This window comes from Meleagris gallopavo, chromosome 10 (assembly GCF_000146605.3).
Source record: "Meleagris gallopavo isolate NT-WF06-2002-E0010 breed Aviagen turkey brand Nicholas breeding stock chromosome 10, Turkey_5.1, whole genome shotgun sequence".
NCBI lineage: Eukaryota > Metazoa > Chordata > Aves > Galliformes > Phasianidae > Meleagris > Meleagris gallopavo.
In genome coordinates, this window is record NC_015020.2 from 13604539 (window position 1) to 13621775 (window position 17237).

The 17237-nt window shown below is 41.2% G+C and overlaps 2 protein-coding genes and 1 long non-coding RNA gene across 6 annotated transcripts in view; 2 read left to right on the top strand and 1 right to left on the bottom strand.

The window, feature by feature from the left end:
- RABGAP1L (RAB GTPase activating protein 1 like) overlaps positions 1 to 11673 on the top strand; it is a 97604-nt gene extending 85931 nt beyond the window's left edge. For all 4 annotated transcript variants that reach the window (XM_010715812.3, XM_031554839.1, XM_019618639.2 and 1 more), the window contains 6 exons: positions 840 to 950; positions 3151 to 3255; positions 4360 to 4443; positions 4979 to 5050; positions 6284 to 6481; positions 6780 to 11673. In XM_010715812.3, the coding sequence (XP_010714114.1) occupies positions 840 to 950; positions 3151 to 3255; positions 4360 to 4443; positions 4979 to 5050; positions 6284 to 6481; positions 6780 to 6935 (726 nt within the window). In that variant the 3' untranslated portion in view covers positions 6936 to 11673. The remainder of the gene's footprint in view (positions 1 to 839; positions 951 to 3150; positions 3256 to 4359; positions 4444 to 4978; positions 5051 to 6283; positions 6482 to 6779) is intronic.
- LOC116216984 lies at positions 11570 to 14622 on the bottom strand. Its single transcript, XR_004160789.1, has 3 exons — positions 14413 to 14622; positions 13953 to 14057; positions 11570 to 11654 (listed from the first exon to the last, which is right to left on the bottom strand). It is a non-coding gene; the product is annotated as an uncharacterized LOC116216984 (long non-coding RNA).
- Positions 14623 to 14721: 99 nt separating this feature from the next.
- Positions 14722 to 16789, top strand: CACYBP (calcyclin binding protein). Its single transcript, XM_010715817.3, has 4 exons — positions 14722 to 14845; positions 15171 to 15363; positions 15997 to 16093; positions 16645 to 16789. Exons 1-4 carry the CDS (start codon positions 14825 to 14827, stop codon positions 16772 to 16774), a joined length of 441 nt encoding a protein of 146 aa, XP_010714119.1. The 5' UTR covers positions 14722 to 14824; the 3' UTR covers positions 16775 to 16789.
- The last annotated feature ends 448 nt before the right edge of the window (positions 16790 to 17237 follow it).

Consider the following 17237-nt stretch of genomic DNA (forward strand, 5'->3'; position numbering starts at 1 on the left):
TTCTGAGTGGAATTCTGCTTCTCATCTCCAGAACAGTCACTTAAACTGATTTTTAAGAAACGCGAATTGTTATTTTTTTTCTCCCCGTGCACTTACCCTCATTAATTAGTGCTCTGCATAGTTCCTCCTTTGTGGAACAGGTCTGGTTGTGCTGAGGGGAGCCCGCAGTCTCACAGTTCTACGTTTTGTGTTGCCATGCATCAGCTGCAGAACATGTTCTGGACTTGTGCTCAGGGAGTGACAGCCCCTCTTCACCTGATGCTTTTGCTCAGCAGGAACCCTTAAAACATACTTGTCACTGGTGCAGGTTATAGAGAGAGCATGGAAATAGAGGGGCAGGTTATGGGTTTTATACTGGTCCAACAGAAGATGAGCGGTTGGCATAATGTCATCTACAAATGGACTGCTTTAATGAATTACCTGCAGACAAAAGTTTTGGAAAATGGAGCAGAGGGTAGCTTTGTTCTTTCGATAGAAAACTTTATTATGAGTATTTCCCTGTTTACTGCTGCTGGTGGGATTTTATCTGCCTTATTTCTTTTGATGATGAGCAAGCAGAAACGAAGCATTTTTACAGAGAGGACTGTGTTTACTTTGGACAGAGAAGCCCTACAATCAGTGTGTCACTTAGTGCGACTCAAACATATCCATTGGGATGTAAGTGGAATTGCTGCATTTGCACTGCTGGCTTAATTCACTGTTGTTTCTCAGAGCAGCAGTCCTGTCTTAATGTGCACTTCTGCCTTCTCGGTGCTCTATACACACAGTATATCCACTTATCACTCGTTAATATTGATAAGAATTAACATCCTCTTCTGGTTGTTCTTTTCTTTCTGCAGAGGGAAAACCGCAGGCTCCAAGAAGCTAGCATGAGGCTGGAGCAGGAGAACGATGACCTTGCCCATGAGCTCGTAACAAGCAAAATTGCCTTACGGAATGACCTGGACCAGGTAATGGGGATTTGTCATGGAGATGTGTCCAAGCTCCAGCTTATCAGCGCCAGTTTTAGGAGCCAGGTTATGCTCCGTAACAGGTTATGCGCTCAAGTAAAAGCATCAATACAAAATTAAAATGTATGTACCCACGTCTTCCTGACAACCTTATTTCTAGTCACAGTCAGAGAGCCGTATCTCCACGTGAATGCAGGTGTACCAAAGAATGAACGTGTATTTGAGAATGGTGTCATACACTCCTTGAAAGACTGATTTAAAGAGAAGCTAGCTGGCAGAATGCCTGCTACCTTACGTGGATTTATTTTTTTACTATAGATCCATGGCAGCAAAAATTACAAGTGTTCTTGGGTATCCATTGATAACTGCTTGTTTCCTCTGAAGAGTGGAGCATAGAGGGGCAGCTTTCAGAGCTCTTTAAGTCACAGATGATGTCAGAGAACTACATGTGCAACCCTCCTCTTTCTGGAACTGTTTTATGCACTACTGATAAATTCCTTAATGACTATTATTAAGGTAGAAAAGACAAGAGGGCCATGCTGTAACACCCCTCCTGATTGGCGTCTTGCTTAGTGAAAGCTGTAGTGCCTCTTGTAATTTAAGATCTTGTCCTGCAAGAAACTCTCAATTTGATTCTCAGTAGTTATTTGGCTATCTCTGTCTAACCTCAGCATTGTAAACATAATTGATCATAGCAGTGCAAGTTGTATTTCTACTTAGTTAGACCCCTGACAGCTAGGTCCTACTGATCTTGATTCATGTGATTCTAAAAATCAGAGCCATCTAGATGAATAAGTACAAGCAGATACTGCAATGTGTGGTGGAGTGAACATTGTGGTGTAAAGGCCAAAAACAATGCATCACGGTGCTCTGCCTTCCCTAGGAATAACAGCTTTGTCTGCTTCTGCCCCTGCTGTTTTCTGCAGTGTCATGACAAAGCTTTGCCTGCCCTGTTCTTTGCTCTCCTCCATTTTAGCAGTCTTTCTGTAGATGAAGGGGACTCCGTGAAGCTTTCCCACACCCCACCTCAGGTCAGCAGCACTGAAAGAAAAGCTTTGTTCCTCACTTGCAAGGAGAGGTGACACTGTGCACCACTGCAGGTGCTTGAAGGACCTGGAATAACCACATAAAAGGAGGGAAGATTTTTAATTATTCCTTCGAAGAATGTCCTTAGCAGGTCTTTTATCAAAAATACCTTTGTCATTCTCAAGTCATTTTGTTCTAAGATGTCAGCCTTATCACTTGTTTGTTCCTTCACTGCTCATTTTTCCTCTTTCCCATACAGCCACATATACACAGTAAGCAATGCAGGAGTCTTCAATCCATCACTTCAGCCAGGGCCTGCTACCCACAGCACCAACCCCCCCCCTCATAATTCACACTGTGGCAGTAGATAAGCTGATACCACTGGCAGTGTAGAATAACAAGTGCAAGTCAGAGACAAGCTCTTTACTGTTATTTGTTGTTTGTGATGCCATTTTCTCTCTTCCATTTTCAGCAAAGTATTACTTGTCAATGGCCATAGCCTGTTGTACCATGTAGTTACTGAGCAGATGTGGTGCGATGCAGCGTGCATCTGCCAGTTGGGGAAGCCAACAGAATATATCTAGGCACTGAAAAATACATTTCTCCCCTGGTGATGGATCTGGTGACCAGTGAGGACAGTGCTCACAAATCCCAAAGCATTCCCAGTGTATTTTCCAGTACACACACTGTATCAAGTTTCTCCAGGAAGCACTTGTTTGCACTGATAAATAAACTTATTTGGTGGTTCAGTTTGTCTCTACTACTTACCTAAGCTCTGGCACATGTACCACATAGCAGGTCCCTAACTTTTTCTGCAGTATGCAAAGATATGCAGCAGCTGAACCATGCTGCCCTCACTTGGATTAATATTGCTGCAAATCAAAAGTACTTTATATATAGTTTGTCTTAGGTTCGTGTGATCTGTGTTTACCTGTCACCTGGGTATGGATAACATCTGGCAAAAGGGTCATTCTGTAGAGTTTTTGAAGCACAAAGGAATATCTTAGCAGCTACCTGAAACGGGAATTTCATTTACAAACTAGATTGGGTGAACCCTCTGAGGTCAGGAAAAGGTAACTCTAGGTCCTGAATCCATTGTACCTGTGAGATATATACGTCAGTGCACTTGCGCTGGCCCATTTAACATGGTTTACACCAGTGCTTCTCCTTCTAGGCTGAAGACAAAGCAGATGTTCTGAACAAAGAACTTCTCCTGACCAAGCAGAAACTAGTGGAGACTGAGGAAGAGAAACGGAAGCAGGAAGAGGAAACTGCTCAGGTGAGGCATTCCTCCAATCCTTCCCATTTAGCTGAATGCAAGCAAAAAGTTAATCAGAAGAGCAGGAGCAAACTGAAGTTACAGAAGGGACTTTTTGTCTTCAAAATGCAGCGGCAAAAATTCAAAGTGCCAGGCTAAATGTGTGCGTTTTGCTTTTTTGAGTGTTTCCTGAAGGTCCGCTTTTCTGTATCTTCTCCTCTCCCCAGTATAGAAAGAATTTTCACTGGTGGAGAGCAGCCACAACTAAGGAGGCACAATGAGATGTTTTTTAATTATCTAAAAAGGTTGCTGGAAGAATCATTGCCTTGTAAGAGGCTGCAGCTTCACTGCAATAAAGCTGTGGACATCCCTTTTTGAAGTTAGAACCAACAGCCGGACAGAGTTGAGGGTTGAGGTAATGCTGCTGACCAGACCTCATGCTCTTTAGCAAAACATGCAGTTTTAATCCTACATAACTTACATACTGAATAGCAACATACACGTTAGTATGTTTTGAGAGCAGTACCACAGTTTTTTGTTATTGCCATTCGACAACGGTAATTGTAACAATCAAAATAAGTTTTATTCCCTTTCTGCCTAAAATGGAGGCTGCCAGGATCTGTATTTACAACGTAGGCAATGGAGGCCTTTTTCCTACCAAAAGGGTGCTTCATGTTTAGTACTTCTTAACAGTAGAGGAACGAGTTAACTGTATTTTGATGCAGGATCACTGACTAAACCAGATATTTACAGAGGTGAGTGATAGATTTACAGAGCTGAGAGATTCTTCTCCCTCTTCCAATTCCAACCAAGCAACCTGTCTGCCCATACCTCTTGTCACCCCTTGGTTGTCTTTTATCTTCTCTGACCCATGCTGTGCTGTTTGACAGAGAGAACTCTCTAAACAGTGATACACTGTATGACAGTATAGACTTCTGGTTATAGCAGGTATTTGTGTAATAAATGAATCAGACCTTTTCCTGTTCTCCAGAGCTGGGAATTGGTAAGAAGAAGGTATAGAAATGTTGTAAACACAGACAGACTTTGAGAGAACAATTTGATGATGCATTTCAAGAACTTCTTTCAGTGTGCTGTGTAATGTAACTTCTCTCCTTCAATTCCTAGCTGAAGGAAGTCTTCAGGAAGCAACTGGAGAAGGCAGAATCTGAGATTAAGAAAACCACAGCTATTATTGCAGACTATAAACAGGTAATGTTCTATAGAGATATTTCTCATATTTATTTGTAAATTGTTTGTTTAACCCCTCCTGAGAGCTGAATTGTCAGAGTTGCACATCTCATCCTTCATATAAACGTTAAAAAGCTTTAAAAAACATTACACTTTATGCTTCCAGAAAGCTTTATAATTTTTGATACATCTTTTTGTGGATTTCCTAATAGTCTGCTGACTTAGGGAAACCAAAATAATCTATCTTTAAGCTATTTCTAGTACTGTAGAGTGATTTTTATTTATGTTTGTTTTTGCTGTGTGACACAGAGCAGTGTAAACATTATAAATCAGATAATCTATAAAATATTCTTGTCCCTGTGTTCAGGTTCTGTATCAAATACTGCTATTTTTAAGTCCTAGTTATCACCAGCAGTGAATTTGTTAAGGGAGAACACATGTGGCTGAGTGAGGCAGGATTTAATAAGTGTGTGCTCTAAAATAATCATTATTAAAAAGCACTGGTTATATTTCTGTAAAGTCCATTTCATCTGAGAAAGTGCTTTCTCTGCTCCAGATTTGTTCCCAGCTGAGTACCAGGCTGGAAAAACAACAGACAGCCAGTAAAGATGAACTGGAAGTTGTAAAGGTGAGACCAATGGTTCTCTGTATGGAATGGTATTAATGCAAGTGATGCTGAATGCCAGTGATACAGAACAAAATGTCAATTGAAGCTTATTGCAACAACAGTGACATTCACCCAGCTGCACTGATAGCCCCATATGTTTTTCATGCAGTGTAAAAAGAAAAAAAAAAAAAAAAGTTTAATCAGATTAGAACTTTCAAAATGAATGGAATGTCGATTTTTTTATTATTTATTTATTTATTTATTTATTTATTTTCTTTTTTGTAGAAATGTGCTTTTGGCAACAGTGTATAGAGGCTGTATTTACTCAGGTGTTTCCATTAAATGTAATCAAAAGAAAGCTCTCTAGAGGAGAAAACCTGCTGCTACTTGGGTGTGCATAGTGGAGAGGATCAGATCAGAATTACTATTAGAGCACAGCTTGGGCCATTCCCAGAATTTCATCAGCAGTTCCTCTCTATTCTCTAAATCCCATTACCAGTATCTACACAAATGCTAAGTATTTCCTGATCAGGTAATAAATAATTCCATCCCTCTGCTTTGTCACTGCTAAGTAGGCAGAATCATTTTCTCTCAATTGTAACATCTAGTGGTTCCTTAGTACTCAAGCTGAACCTGATTTGTTGCTTTTTAGTGACAATTGTTATGTGTTACTCATCAAAAGATATACTACTATTGATGTTCCTATAAACTGCTGAAATAATTCAATATTCTGTGTTAGTTTCCAAGCCCAGACTAGCTGTGCTACATCCTCAGCCATGAATATCTGCTTCACCTCACCAGGCAGCATGAAAACCTTGCAACTGTGTGTCAGATGTTGTTAGTAAGAAAGGCTGTCCCTAGGATTCTAAAAATGCACTGAGTGCCAGTGCTAGATCTTGCAGCCAACTGACTACTTCTGGAAATACAGAAAAGCTGGCTGGATTTCTTGCAAATAACAAAATTTGTACGAATTTGATCAAGTGCTTTTATTGAAGACAGAAAGTCCCTAGTCTGTAATTTATTCTGAATTGTGCCGACATAAATACTGCAAAATATGACAAAGCTTTGGTAGCAAGAAGGTTTGATTAAGTCTCACTGAGAAGTAAAGTCTTTGTGCTTAGACAGAGAATGCTAAGTAGGTCTTCAGGTCTTTTTTTTTTTTTTTTATGCCGTTTTATAGACCCAGGACATTGTTCATGAACTTACCAAACTCTTTTAATGTGAAATGTGAAAGTAGCTCTCTGGCTATTCCAGGGTAAAGTGATGGCCTGCAAACACTGCAGTGAGATTTTCAGTAAGGAGGGGACACTGAAGCTGCCTGCTCTAAGCCTGGATAATAAAGGCTTAGAAATAGATGATGAGAAGGATGCACTGAAGAAGCAGCTGAGAGAGATGGAGCTGGAACTTGCACAGACCAAACTGCAGCTTGTGGAAGCCAAGTGCAAAATTCAGGTATGTGGAATCCAAGGACTGCATGGCAGTCTCCCTGAAACAAAAAAAATGGCATATACCTGTACTGCTGTATGCGTGTGAACTTCCAGAACCCTCTGATTGTCTGTCCTTAAAAAGACAGAAATGAGGATTCTCCTTTGTATATCTAAACATCATCTGCTGTTTTGGTGGTTTTAATCCGTCCTTTCTCCCCAGTGCCTGGGAGGCTGCAAAGAAAGTTAGAAATCTGAGTTTGAAAATCTTTATTATTTTTTTTTAAATTGATTTTTGATCAGTTCTGACTATTCTGCTTTCTTAGGAGCTGGAGCACCAGAGGGGAGCCCTTATGAATGAAATCCAAGCTGCCAAAAACTCTTGGTTTAGCAAAACCCTGAACTCTATCAAAACTGCCACAGGCACACAGCCACCGCAGCAGCCTCAGCCGTCCCTGCCACCCAAAGAGGGCAGCACATAGTTCCAGCCAGACCTAGCACAAGAGCACAAAGAACAACACAGCTGAAACCCTGGGGGGGTCTTCCAGTGGTCTCTGCTCTCGGGTAAAGGACAAAAAGCAGGCGTGCAGGCTTGAAGTGAAATTCTTCAGTGTTTTTCATTCATTCTGATGTGATCCTTTTCAAAGAGGGTAAAATATATTGTTTTACGTTGAATTCCTACTTCCCAAACTGCCTTGCTGAAAGCCACGTTCTGATACCTTCATACTTTTACACTTTATTTTATATGACTAGATGAATAAATAATTCAAAACTAGCTCTTTAATACATGACTAATGATTCAGAATTATTTTTATCTTGCATAGAAGGTTTTTTCTTCTGGAAGAGGAGGAGAGGAGAATGTCAAATGTAAAGTACTGCAGCATCATCTCTTCCCAGAAAGCACAGTGTAACAAGTACTAGTGTGTGAGCGAGTGTCTAGGATAACTTATGCCCTGGGACCATCTCAGAAGTTTATCGCAGTGACTGCGTCCTGCAGAGAAGCACTTTTTGTAAAGCTTAGGCAGAGGCAGCCTTGTGCTCTCTTGGCACAATTGTTCATGAGCTTCCCCAAGAATTTCATCGTTGTTCGGGTTGTTTTTTCTTCAGAAATGCAAGTTGTGCAGCTGTTCTGAGTAGCACTGTTGTTTAAAGGTTATTTACAGCTGAACTGGGACTTAACAAAGTTACCTAGTTCCACCTTTTTTATTTCATGTTTATACTAAGAACTCCAAGAAGTCATTCCTACCACTGGGAGAAAGGGAAAGCTGTTGGAAATGTATTTGTTTAGCAGGGAAGCAGAGGAAAGACCTTGCATAGTTTTGCCCTTTTGTAAATCCTGTGCAATGAAGCAGAGCTTTTATGAGTACAATTAACAGAAACCTTTCCCTGGGTCTATTTGCAAATTTTGAATTCGACGCAGAAATGAGGTATCAAATACAAACCCAGAAGGCTTTTTGCTGCACTGATGAATAAAACATCACAGAAACAGGATCTTTTTTGCTATAAATGTTTGGCTAGGAAATGCTGTTGATAGTACTTATTTTATAAAAACAAACATTTTCAAGTGAAACGCAGAACTTAGACTTTTCCCATGGGATAGACTTCTCTGATGATTCCCAAACCTGTCTGGTTGTTTTATATGTTGTCTAAGGTAAGAAAACTCAAAAGTGTTTGTTTCAACTGAACATAAAGTGTTTATAGAAAGACTTATTTCATGGAAAATTAAACTATTGCTTGAACTGATGGAATATTTTTTTAATTATACCTCTCATGTCTATAAAATGGTCTTGCAGGTAAATATCGCTGCTGAACAAAAGGTTGTGTAGTAATTGTTCCATTTAAACACTGTTCCAGGTATAGCAGTTTTGTTTTGACTTGGTTGTTGTTTTTATTAATTTGAAGGAATGCCATATCTTGTCAGTTTTGTATAATAAAATTTAATGATACTCATCTTGTGCTTTGTTGTCAAGCAAAATTGTGAATTACTTCAAACAGAGTAGTATGAATTTAATGTTTATCTGTGCCAAAGGAATGATTCAGAAGGACAGTCACCTGTTTGAAGCAGAGATCAGATTATAATCACTGTCCTGACACAGAGATCCTGCGACAGAGTTCTCTCTTCTAAGAGTTAGGAGTTAAAGAATGTTAGTATTTTTAAAAGTACCTGCAAGTGATCATCTGGAAACCTTAACACTGGGGGGCGGAAGGGGGAATAAAGAGGGACAAAGCAGAAGGGATCTCTTTTGCGAATAGGAGAAAAATACACTTTCATGCTGATATTTACGTAGATGTTTCCATTGTGTGGGCTATCGTAACCTAGCATAATTCATTCACTTACCAGTACCATTTCACACTTGGTATCAACCGCATAAAAAATGGGAAGTGACACTTGAGAATGCCTGGTGAGCATTTTCTGGTTACGTTTGAGAGTACTGTGCTGATGAGTGACACTGATGGTTTGACAAGAGTCCACGTTTCTTAAATAGATCTTAAATTTACCTTACGTCTGATTTAAAGCCTTGATTGGAAAAATGCCATCGTACTCAAGAAAAAATGGTTAAGACTGTAATTCCCTGAGCAGCCATGCTCACGTAACAGCTCACTGCTGCTCAGAGACCCTACCCCCCAACCCCGCATTGTACAGTCGTGTCCCTGTCCTTGGTATGGCACTTACTGCAGATGAATTTTAAAATATTGTGTGTGTGGGTATTTTTCTGCCATTTAGTCTTTTAGACAAGTCAGTACATTAACTCATGTCAATGGGTCCAATGAGAGTGAGTGGATGAAGGGGAAATGGGAGTGGTGCTCTCACAGTTCTTCAAAAGGGAATTAAGTAAGCTTCTGCATTTCATGAAACCAGATTGACAGAACATCATCTTTCTCAGTGTAGCAGCTCTCTGACTTTAGAAGTTGAGTTTCTGTGACAAAATCGTGTTTGCTACCTGCTTGCCAGGATGATTTCATAGCACTGTCAGGTAGAAACTGGCTTACCTTGTACCTCTCAAAAGAAGTTTCAGAAGGCAATGAATGGCTGAACTATCCACTTTTGGTAATGATATAAAGGCAGTAAATGACTTTCATCTTCCATCTGTACATCCCACTTAGTGTTTGTAGCAGTGGCATTTGGAAGAGTAATATTTATATGTGGAAACTGTTTTCTCAAAATTACTGGAAGAATAAGAAAAAATAGCTCTGTGGCATTATCTTGATGAATAAGCATCGCTATATTCAGAAACAGAGAAAGTAGCAAAACTGCAGGATTAAATCAGGAAAGCTAAAACTCGGCCTGCTGACTGTACGTGTTACTGAGATACTTTCTTGCAAGGAAAAAGAAAATCTGGCTTTTAATTAGTCCTTTCAGCAGTCGATTACAAACACACTCATATTCCAGGGCAACTGGTCTGTCAGGGGTAGCTGGCTCAACCTTGAGATTTTCAGCAGGAAATACCAAACTTACTTTCATGTGGCACTGGAACATAGCTCATAAGACTGGAGTGATTAATTTTTTTTTTCCTGATTCAGTATCAAACGATGTGTCCATTTAAAAAATTCAAATTACTTTCAATACCGCTTTATGGAACTAAATCTAGTTTTAATTTTATTGGGATTGCACACCTTTGGAATGAAGCCTTTACTTTCTTTAGGGATAAGCTTCCAAAGAATGTTTTTAGTATAACAGTTTCATCTTGTTGGATTCAAATTGCTCCTGAGATGTCCATTATGGAAAAACAAACAAAGCTGCTTATCTTTTTTCCACTTTAAAAAGAAGTGCTTACTTTGACTGTAACACTTTACAGGGTAAATGAAGCAAGGTACTTACATGGTACATCTGTGAACTAGTCTCAGCGTTGTGGCTCAGTACTGAAAAGCAATAGCACGTACTTCAACAAATCCTAAATTTACCTAGAGAGACTTAAAAATATGGTGGGTGGCTTTAATCCAAGAAACTGCAAAATCCCCGGAGCCCATAGGCTTTAATGTTCAGTGAAACCGGTACTGGAAAGCTGGTCAGTAATCAGTATTGACAGCTGACAAACGTGTTCTTGCCTCGCCCATTAATTAGTACGTTCCGTAGGTTGCTACAGCCAAGTTACAAGTCAGATAAACGATTTTTCTCTTGTTAGGCATCTTAAAGAACTTTTATGTTGAGTCGTCTTTTTTTTTTTTCTCCCTAAAATAGACGCTTAAATCTGTGCCATTGTGTGAAAAATAACACAGAATAAAGACAGCAATTTACAACAGGAGAGGGAGCTCCAACATCAAGAGCAGGAATAATTCAGCCCTTTGACAAAGCATAAAGTATCCCATTAACTTCAGTGTCACCGTATTGCTCACTGACTGAACAGGGCACTTGGAGTTAAATGCAAATCTTAATTACTGGCATTACAACTTAAAAGCTGCATGAGAAATTGATGCTTTCTTCACGGGAAACAGGACTGTTCCCATCTTTGTTTTAAGTAGTTGCAGTGAAATCCATGGAACTGCTTGTCTGTGTTGGAGAATTATACCTCTTATGTTGATTTACTGTTAGACTCAGGGATAATTGGCATACTTCTATATGATCTAGTAGGCCTAAATACTTTTGGCATTGAAACCAGAAACTCTCTTGTCTTACAATGCTGGTTTTTTCTTCCAGCTGCTACAGAGAAAACCTTACTGTATGTCATTCTGGTTGACCAGCATGCCTCTGTTACAGCCAAACCCTGCAGAAAGGGCTGTTGCTCAAACAGCTGGCTGCATGAGATATGCAATGCCATGTATACCCAGCACCGTGGGTACACACAGCATCACATTGTTCTTTCAAATGCAAAGGATTGAACTAAATTCTATTTATTTCCATCTATTACATTACCATTCTACTGGGAGCTGTCCCGTTACCTCCTTCCAAGTAACAATACTAAGGGGAGACACAATGAAGCACTGATTTTTGGACCTTTCAAAACGGATTGTGTATACATCACTGCAGCCTTTAAAACTGAGCTAATCCATAGGTGGATTTAGGGAAATACAAAGAATTTGGAACTGGATGACTAATTATCAGCATTGATCAAGATCCTATCATTCTCAACTCAGAAGTCTACACGATTTGTTTCAGGATCATGACTTAAGACGTACAGGTTAATCCTCCAGGAATACAGGGCTCTCCACTTCTCCTGGATTCCAACTGCTTTGCTACTGAATGTATTTCATGCTATTTTTACCTGGAAAAAAAAAAAAAAAGGGTAGAGAATTAGAACATTACTTCCTCTTATTTTCTTATTCAGTGGGACTTGCTTTTATTTAACCTGTAAAGGAATATATATGTATCTTGGGAAAACTATATCTTATATATAGAATAATATATAGGAAACTGAATCCCAAGGAGATAAATACAGCAAAAGGATCGAGTATCGTAGATTTCATTTGTGATTTGATACCACCAGAATCCTGGGCTGTACTGATTTCCTTCCAGTTTCTCTTATTTTTGTATTTTATATAATACATGGATGCTACTATCAATGCAAACAAAAGCGTATGTTCTCAGCTTTTTCTCCAGATCCCAAGTCCCTCCTTCCAGTAATTCCCGGGGACACGCTGGTACCAATACCACCTTCTAAAGCTGTACCATGAGCTCTCCTGAGCTTTGGGAACTGATGCTTTTCTGTGGAAGAGGATTCTCTGGTATGTTCACACAGGGAAAATGTTAGCAAGGATCGAATCAAGTATAATTCTGATCCAGAGCCCTCTGTGTCTGCCATTCACATCAGCACATTGAATGTAGAGTGCACCCTCAAAGTGCTGATTACCAATGAGATTTTCCAAGTTTTTAGCTGCATTTGATATCTGAGTGTGTCCTTTGTTCATAAAATATACTCACTAGAAAGAGTTAGGAAGAAAGAGCATCACAGTGCTGTGAGACTTTTGAGAACAGTTCCATACTGCCGTTCTTGTGTAACAAATCCATGTATTATATAAAGTATGATACAGAAATATAAGTGTAACGCTTGTTATTCAAAGTGCAATTTAATGTACATGGTCACAACAAATGTTTACTTTTCTAATTGTTACAGAATTGTTTGGATCAGTACCTTGTTATCATTGTGTGAACGATGCCTTGTAAAATAAATGGAAATGCAAACAAAATGAGAATAAGGTGCTTATTTTGATAAGCCACTTAAGAAACAGTTTGCAGGAATAAACAGCCGTGTCGGGTTTTCTGATACAGTTCACTCCAGTTGGTTATTTTGAAGCACACTGTTGTACCAGGACCCTAATCCTCAGCAGACAGCTGTCCAAAATGTGCATGTTGCACAGCTCATTCCAAATTGGTGGTATTATGTACCTGCTCACAAGGGTAAACTGTACCACAGGGATCTGACTGACAAGCACTGTGCTGGACACTCCAGGTGCTGCTCTGAGATTTCTAGCACAGAAAACAGACTGGTAAATATATTTATCCTAAAGGTTGTTCATATACAACAGTAGGGAAGCAGGAGTGGCTGTTAAGGACTTCATGCTTCCCTGAAGTATGCAAGAGAAACAGGCAGCAGCCCTGGAGGAAGAGAGGCGGGGAGCAAGAGGAGCCAGCAAGAAACAGCAACAGAGAAGCATGGCTGAGCAAGATCAGGGCAGAACAGTTGTGGCAGATAGCAACCAGAAGTATTCAGATGCTTTATAAAACCAGTTTTTCCTGTAGTTGTTACAGGATATTTTTTTAATTAACTGAGATGAACAGCCACAGCTCCCTGCATAACTGGCTAAGCTCCATGGGGAGTTATAAAGGAACAGAGATAGAAAAGCTGAAGATTAAAAACTTCTCTCTGGTTAATTTACCAGAGGTAACATTTTGTACTGATTCACCTCCTATCACTACCCAAAAGTTGCTTGTCATCAGTTTGTATCAGTGTCTATGGAAGGAGGGAACGGCTACCTCGTGCTCCACAGAGAGGTCAAATCCTCTCAATGTCTTTTCCCCATCCTTTGAGCTGCTAGGAACACACTGCACAGCACTGTGTTCACCACAGAGACCAGACGAGGATCCTACAGCTGAGTTTCAGCACTCCTGCCAGTCCTAACCAAGCTCCTTTTTCCCCTCCTGCTGCACAGTTCCCATTCTTGTCCCCTGGGAGAAGCCACTTGGCTCCTCATGAGGATGCACAGAAGAAAACTTTTGTCATTCTCTCCTGCTTATAGCCAAGGTAGGACGCAGCATTCAGGTGGCACTGCAGCTTTACCCCCGGAAGAGCTATGCAGAACTTGTTTTCATAGTAGAAGAGCTAAAAATTGCTAAAAAACAAGCAAATTACAGGAGCACTTATGTATTTAAGTGTTTTCCCCTGTATCCAGAAATCAAATTGCAAAGCAATACCAACTTAAATTCTAAAGCTATGAACGCTTCCTAATGAAATCCCACAACAGAGGAGAGACTCTAATTATAGTAATGGAAATTGCACCGATTTTTTTCTCCTCTCAGCAGCCGCTCATAGGGAAACAACTTCAGAAGGAGAAACTGGGCTTACCCCACTAAATAACCGTGCCATAGAAGTTCTTTCCGGCTGACCACAATGCATTCTGTCAGATGAAATCTGTGGCTGAAAAGCTGCAGGCTGAGGAGCAGATAGACGCTTCAGAAGAAGAATCACAGAATCATTAAGGTTAGAAAGGACCTCTAGGATCATCCAGTCCAAACACTGAAATGAAGCATTACTTGAGGATCTACTTCCAAAGGGAACCAGTAACAGGTTGAAAACTATCGCAGACAGAAATACTGCAGCAGCGTGTTCTGCCATAACACTGTCCAAATCCTCCTTCTGAGGGCAAACCACCTGCTAGGAAGGTGTTTAACCCTTACTTCAAAAGAAGAACAAGTAAAAAGATGCAACAGAATAGAGCCGATCTACAAGAGCAATCCTTCTAAATATTACTTGTTTCAACTGTTTATAGTTTTATATTTTTCAAGTTGGGCACCGTGTTACATACTTCAACTGTAAAGCTGAAGAGGGACGGAATAAAACCAAGCCCCCAGGGTGGAACAATGTGCGTGCCGAGCTCGGTCGTTACGAACTACCACAGACTGAGGTGAAAATACGACACGGCAGCCACGCGCAGCGCGCGAGGCGGGGGGAACCCACTGAGGTAACAGCCCCGCTTCCTCGGGTTCTAGGGCACTGTCAGTCAAGCCTCTCGTCGCCATGGCAACGCCGCGATTTGACCCGCCCCTTCCGCTGGGAGAGCGGAAGTGGCTAAGGGGGCAGTGTGCGCCCCGGGGAGGAGGAGACATACGTCACTTCCGCTGCGCGGGGGCGGAGCGGGAGGTCGGAAGGTTCCAGAGGGGCCGTGGGGTTGTCGGTACTGCTGGGGAGGCGCGGCTCGGCGTTGTGCCACACGCGACATGGCTGCTGTGCGCGAGGAGGTGAGCGGCTTCCCTTCCTTCCCCCTGATCTGACTGGGAGCTGGCGGGAAGGCGAGGGGTCTGTTGGCCTCTGAACGCGGAGAAGCTGTTTCGGTTGTAAAGCATTTACGGCTTTCTGCTGTGTCCCGGTTGATCGGAGCCTAAACGTTGAAGTACGTGTGGTAGGGGAGGGAAGGTGTTCGTAGCCTCGTGCTTAGCAGCATGCCGAGTGACGTTGATTGCGTGAATCTGAGGTATCTGGTGAGCAGGGGAGAGCTCGGCTGTGAACCTTGAGCAGAGGAGGGCTGCGTCTGATCGGCGTGTGCGATCTTTTGTTGTTAAACAGCTGCAGAAGGATTTGGAGGAGGTTAAAGAGCTGCTTGCGAAAGCCACGAGGAAGCGGCTGCGTGATGTCCTGATGATGGAAAAGCACAAGCTAGAGCTAGAAATCAAGAATCAGCCTCTGCCAAAGCCAAAAGATGTGATAGAGGAAGAAAAATCATCACTGGGAGGATACACAGTGAAAATCAACAATTACGGTAGGTTTGCTTCTCAAAAAGCCCTTACAGTCGCTATAAGAAGCCGTCTTGAATGTTCATTTTGTACTGGAAGCCCCACTTATAAAGGTTCTGTGTGCTTACTGTGTGGCCCCGAGTGCAGTATGTGTTAGTTCAGTTGGTTTGAGTGCTGTCCCATACTGGTAGAAGGTATTAATGGTCCCTGCAGTACCAGCGAGTGTTTTTTCCATTGCGTAGCACTCAGCAAGAATGAAAGAGTGAGCTTTGGCTTCTCTGCTTGTCACGTAGGTAAAAGGAGAAGGAATTTCTCAAGATACTTGTCTGGTGTGTTGGGAGAAAGTGGGCCAACGAAACTGCAGCAAAACCAGACATCTCCAACTCCTGCACAGACAGAGTTCTGTCATTTTAACTGAGCTGATGCATGGCTTTTCTCCAAATTTAGAGGAGTTCAGGAATGTGTGAGGACTTTCTTTCGCTTTCAAATTATTCTGGAGTAACACATTTCCCTTATCCCTCTGAAGGTTGTTTCAGTAAGGCACAGGTTGTGATCATCACCAGGGGACTTTGTGGGAGTATTGGAATCGTGCAATCATAGAACAGAATGCATTAAGTTTACGGAGGAAAGCTAGATCTTAATCTCTTATTCTCTTGCAGGTTGGGATCAGTCAGATAAGTTTATTAAGATTTATGTCTCTTTAAATGGAGTCCAGAAGCTTCCAGCTGAGAATGTGCAGGTGAATTTCACAGAGAGGTGAGTTCATCTTGTTGCACTACGCCATGAGGGAGAAGCATGGATGAGGAACTGTTAAAATATGGATTGAAAAGCAGGACTGTGTAGTGTTGAGTACTGTTTTGGATCAACTAGACCTTTTCCTGCCTCCCTACTTCTATTTATTTAGTACATACCCTTAAGCCTCTTCAGAGGGCATTTTAAAAAAAATTTTACAAATGCTTGTTATACTTCATCACGCTTGACAGAGTATGTAGTGCCAGCCCTGTTTTTAATGGTGATGTAACTGAAATGTTGATTAAATAAAATTGCTTTGGTTGTAGGAGGTCAGTGAGAAAGAACGCCATAAGGATCTTGATTTGTTTCTAAATCTATATATATTTTTTTTATGTGGCAGTATTAAATCCAACTGAAAGCCCTGGGTAGGAGGAAACTCAGGCCAGTTGACATACTCTCCCAAGTAATACACCTGCTAAAGGGTTCTGAGACAGTTTTCAGTGGTGGGGTGCAACAGTCTCGTACTGATTAGAGGATTTATTTATGTTGGTCCTCTCCCCACCTTCTGGCTTCAGGTCATTTGATCTGCTAGTGAAGAACCTGAATGGGAAGAACTACACCATGACATTCAACAACCTCCTGAAGCCCATCTCTGTGGAAGGCAGCTCCAGAAAGGTCAGTGCAAACCCCGTGTGTTACAGGTAGCACCATGGTCATTGTCTGAATGCCATTCTTAAGAATCTCTAGTTGCTGTAATTGTGGAATCATTCTCTAGAGCCCTTAGGCTTTTTTGGAGAAGATCATAGCTAGGTATCGTATGCTTTTTCTAAATAGCCCTCCAGTTGGGATTTCAGCAATAATTAAGCAGAAAATTCCACTAAGCATTAATTTGCATTCTTCTGCTTTGAAACACTTCTGAGAGCCTTTACAGTTTTAAGGACTGGAGGCTTGTCAGCAGACTGAAGCCTTGAGTAGCTTAATTAGGCACAATGCCCAAAACAACGTCAAAACTTGCTCTGCCTTTGGTAGGGATAGGTTAAACAGGAGCAACTTTTCACTGCTGATGACTGCAGCTGAAATACTGTTCCCACTTTGCTGCTTGTAACACCATTGAACCAAATGATGGTTCAGTTTGAAATAGTCCTAAAACTAGAATATGTACCAAAAG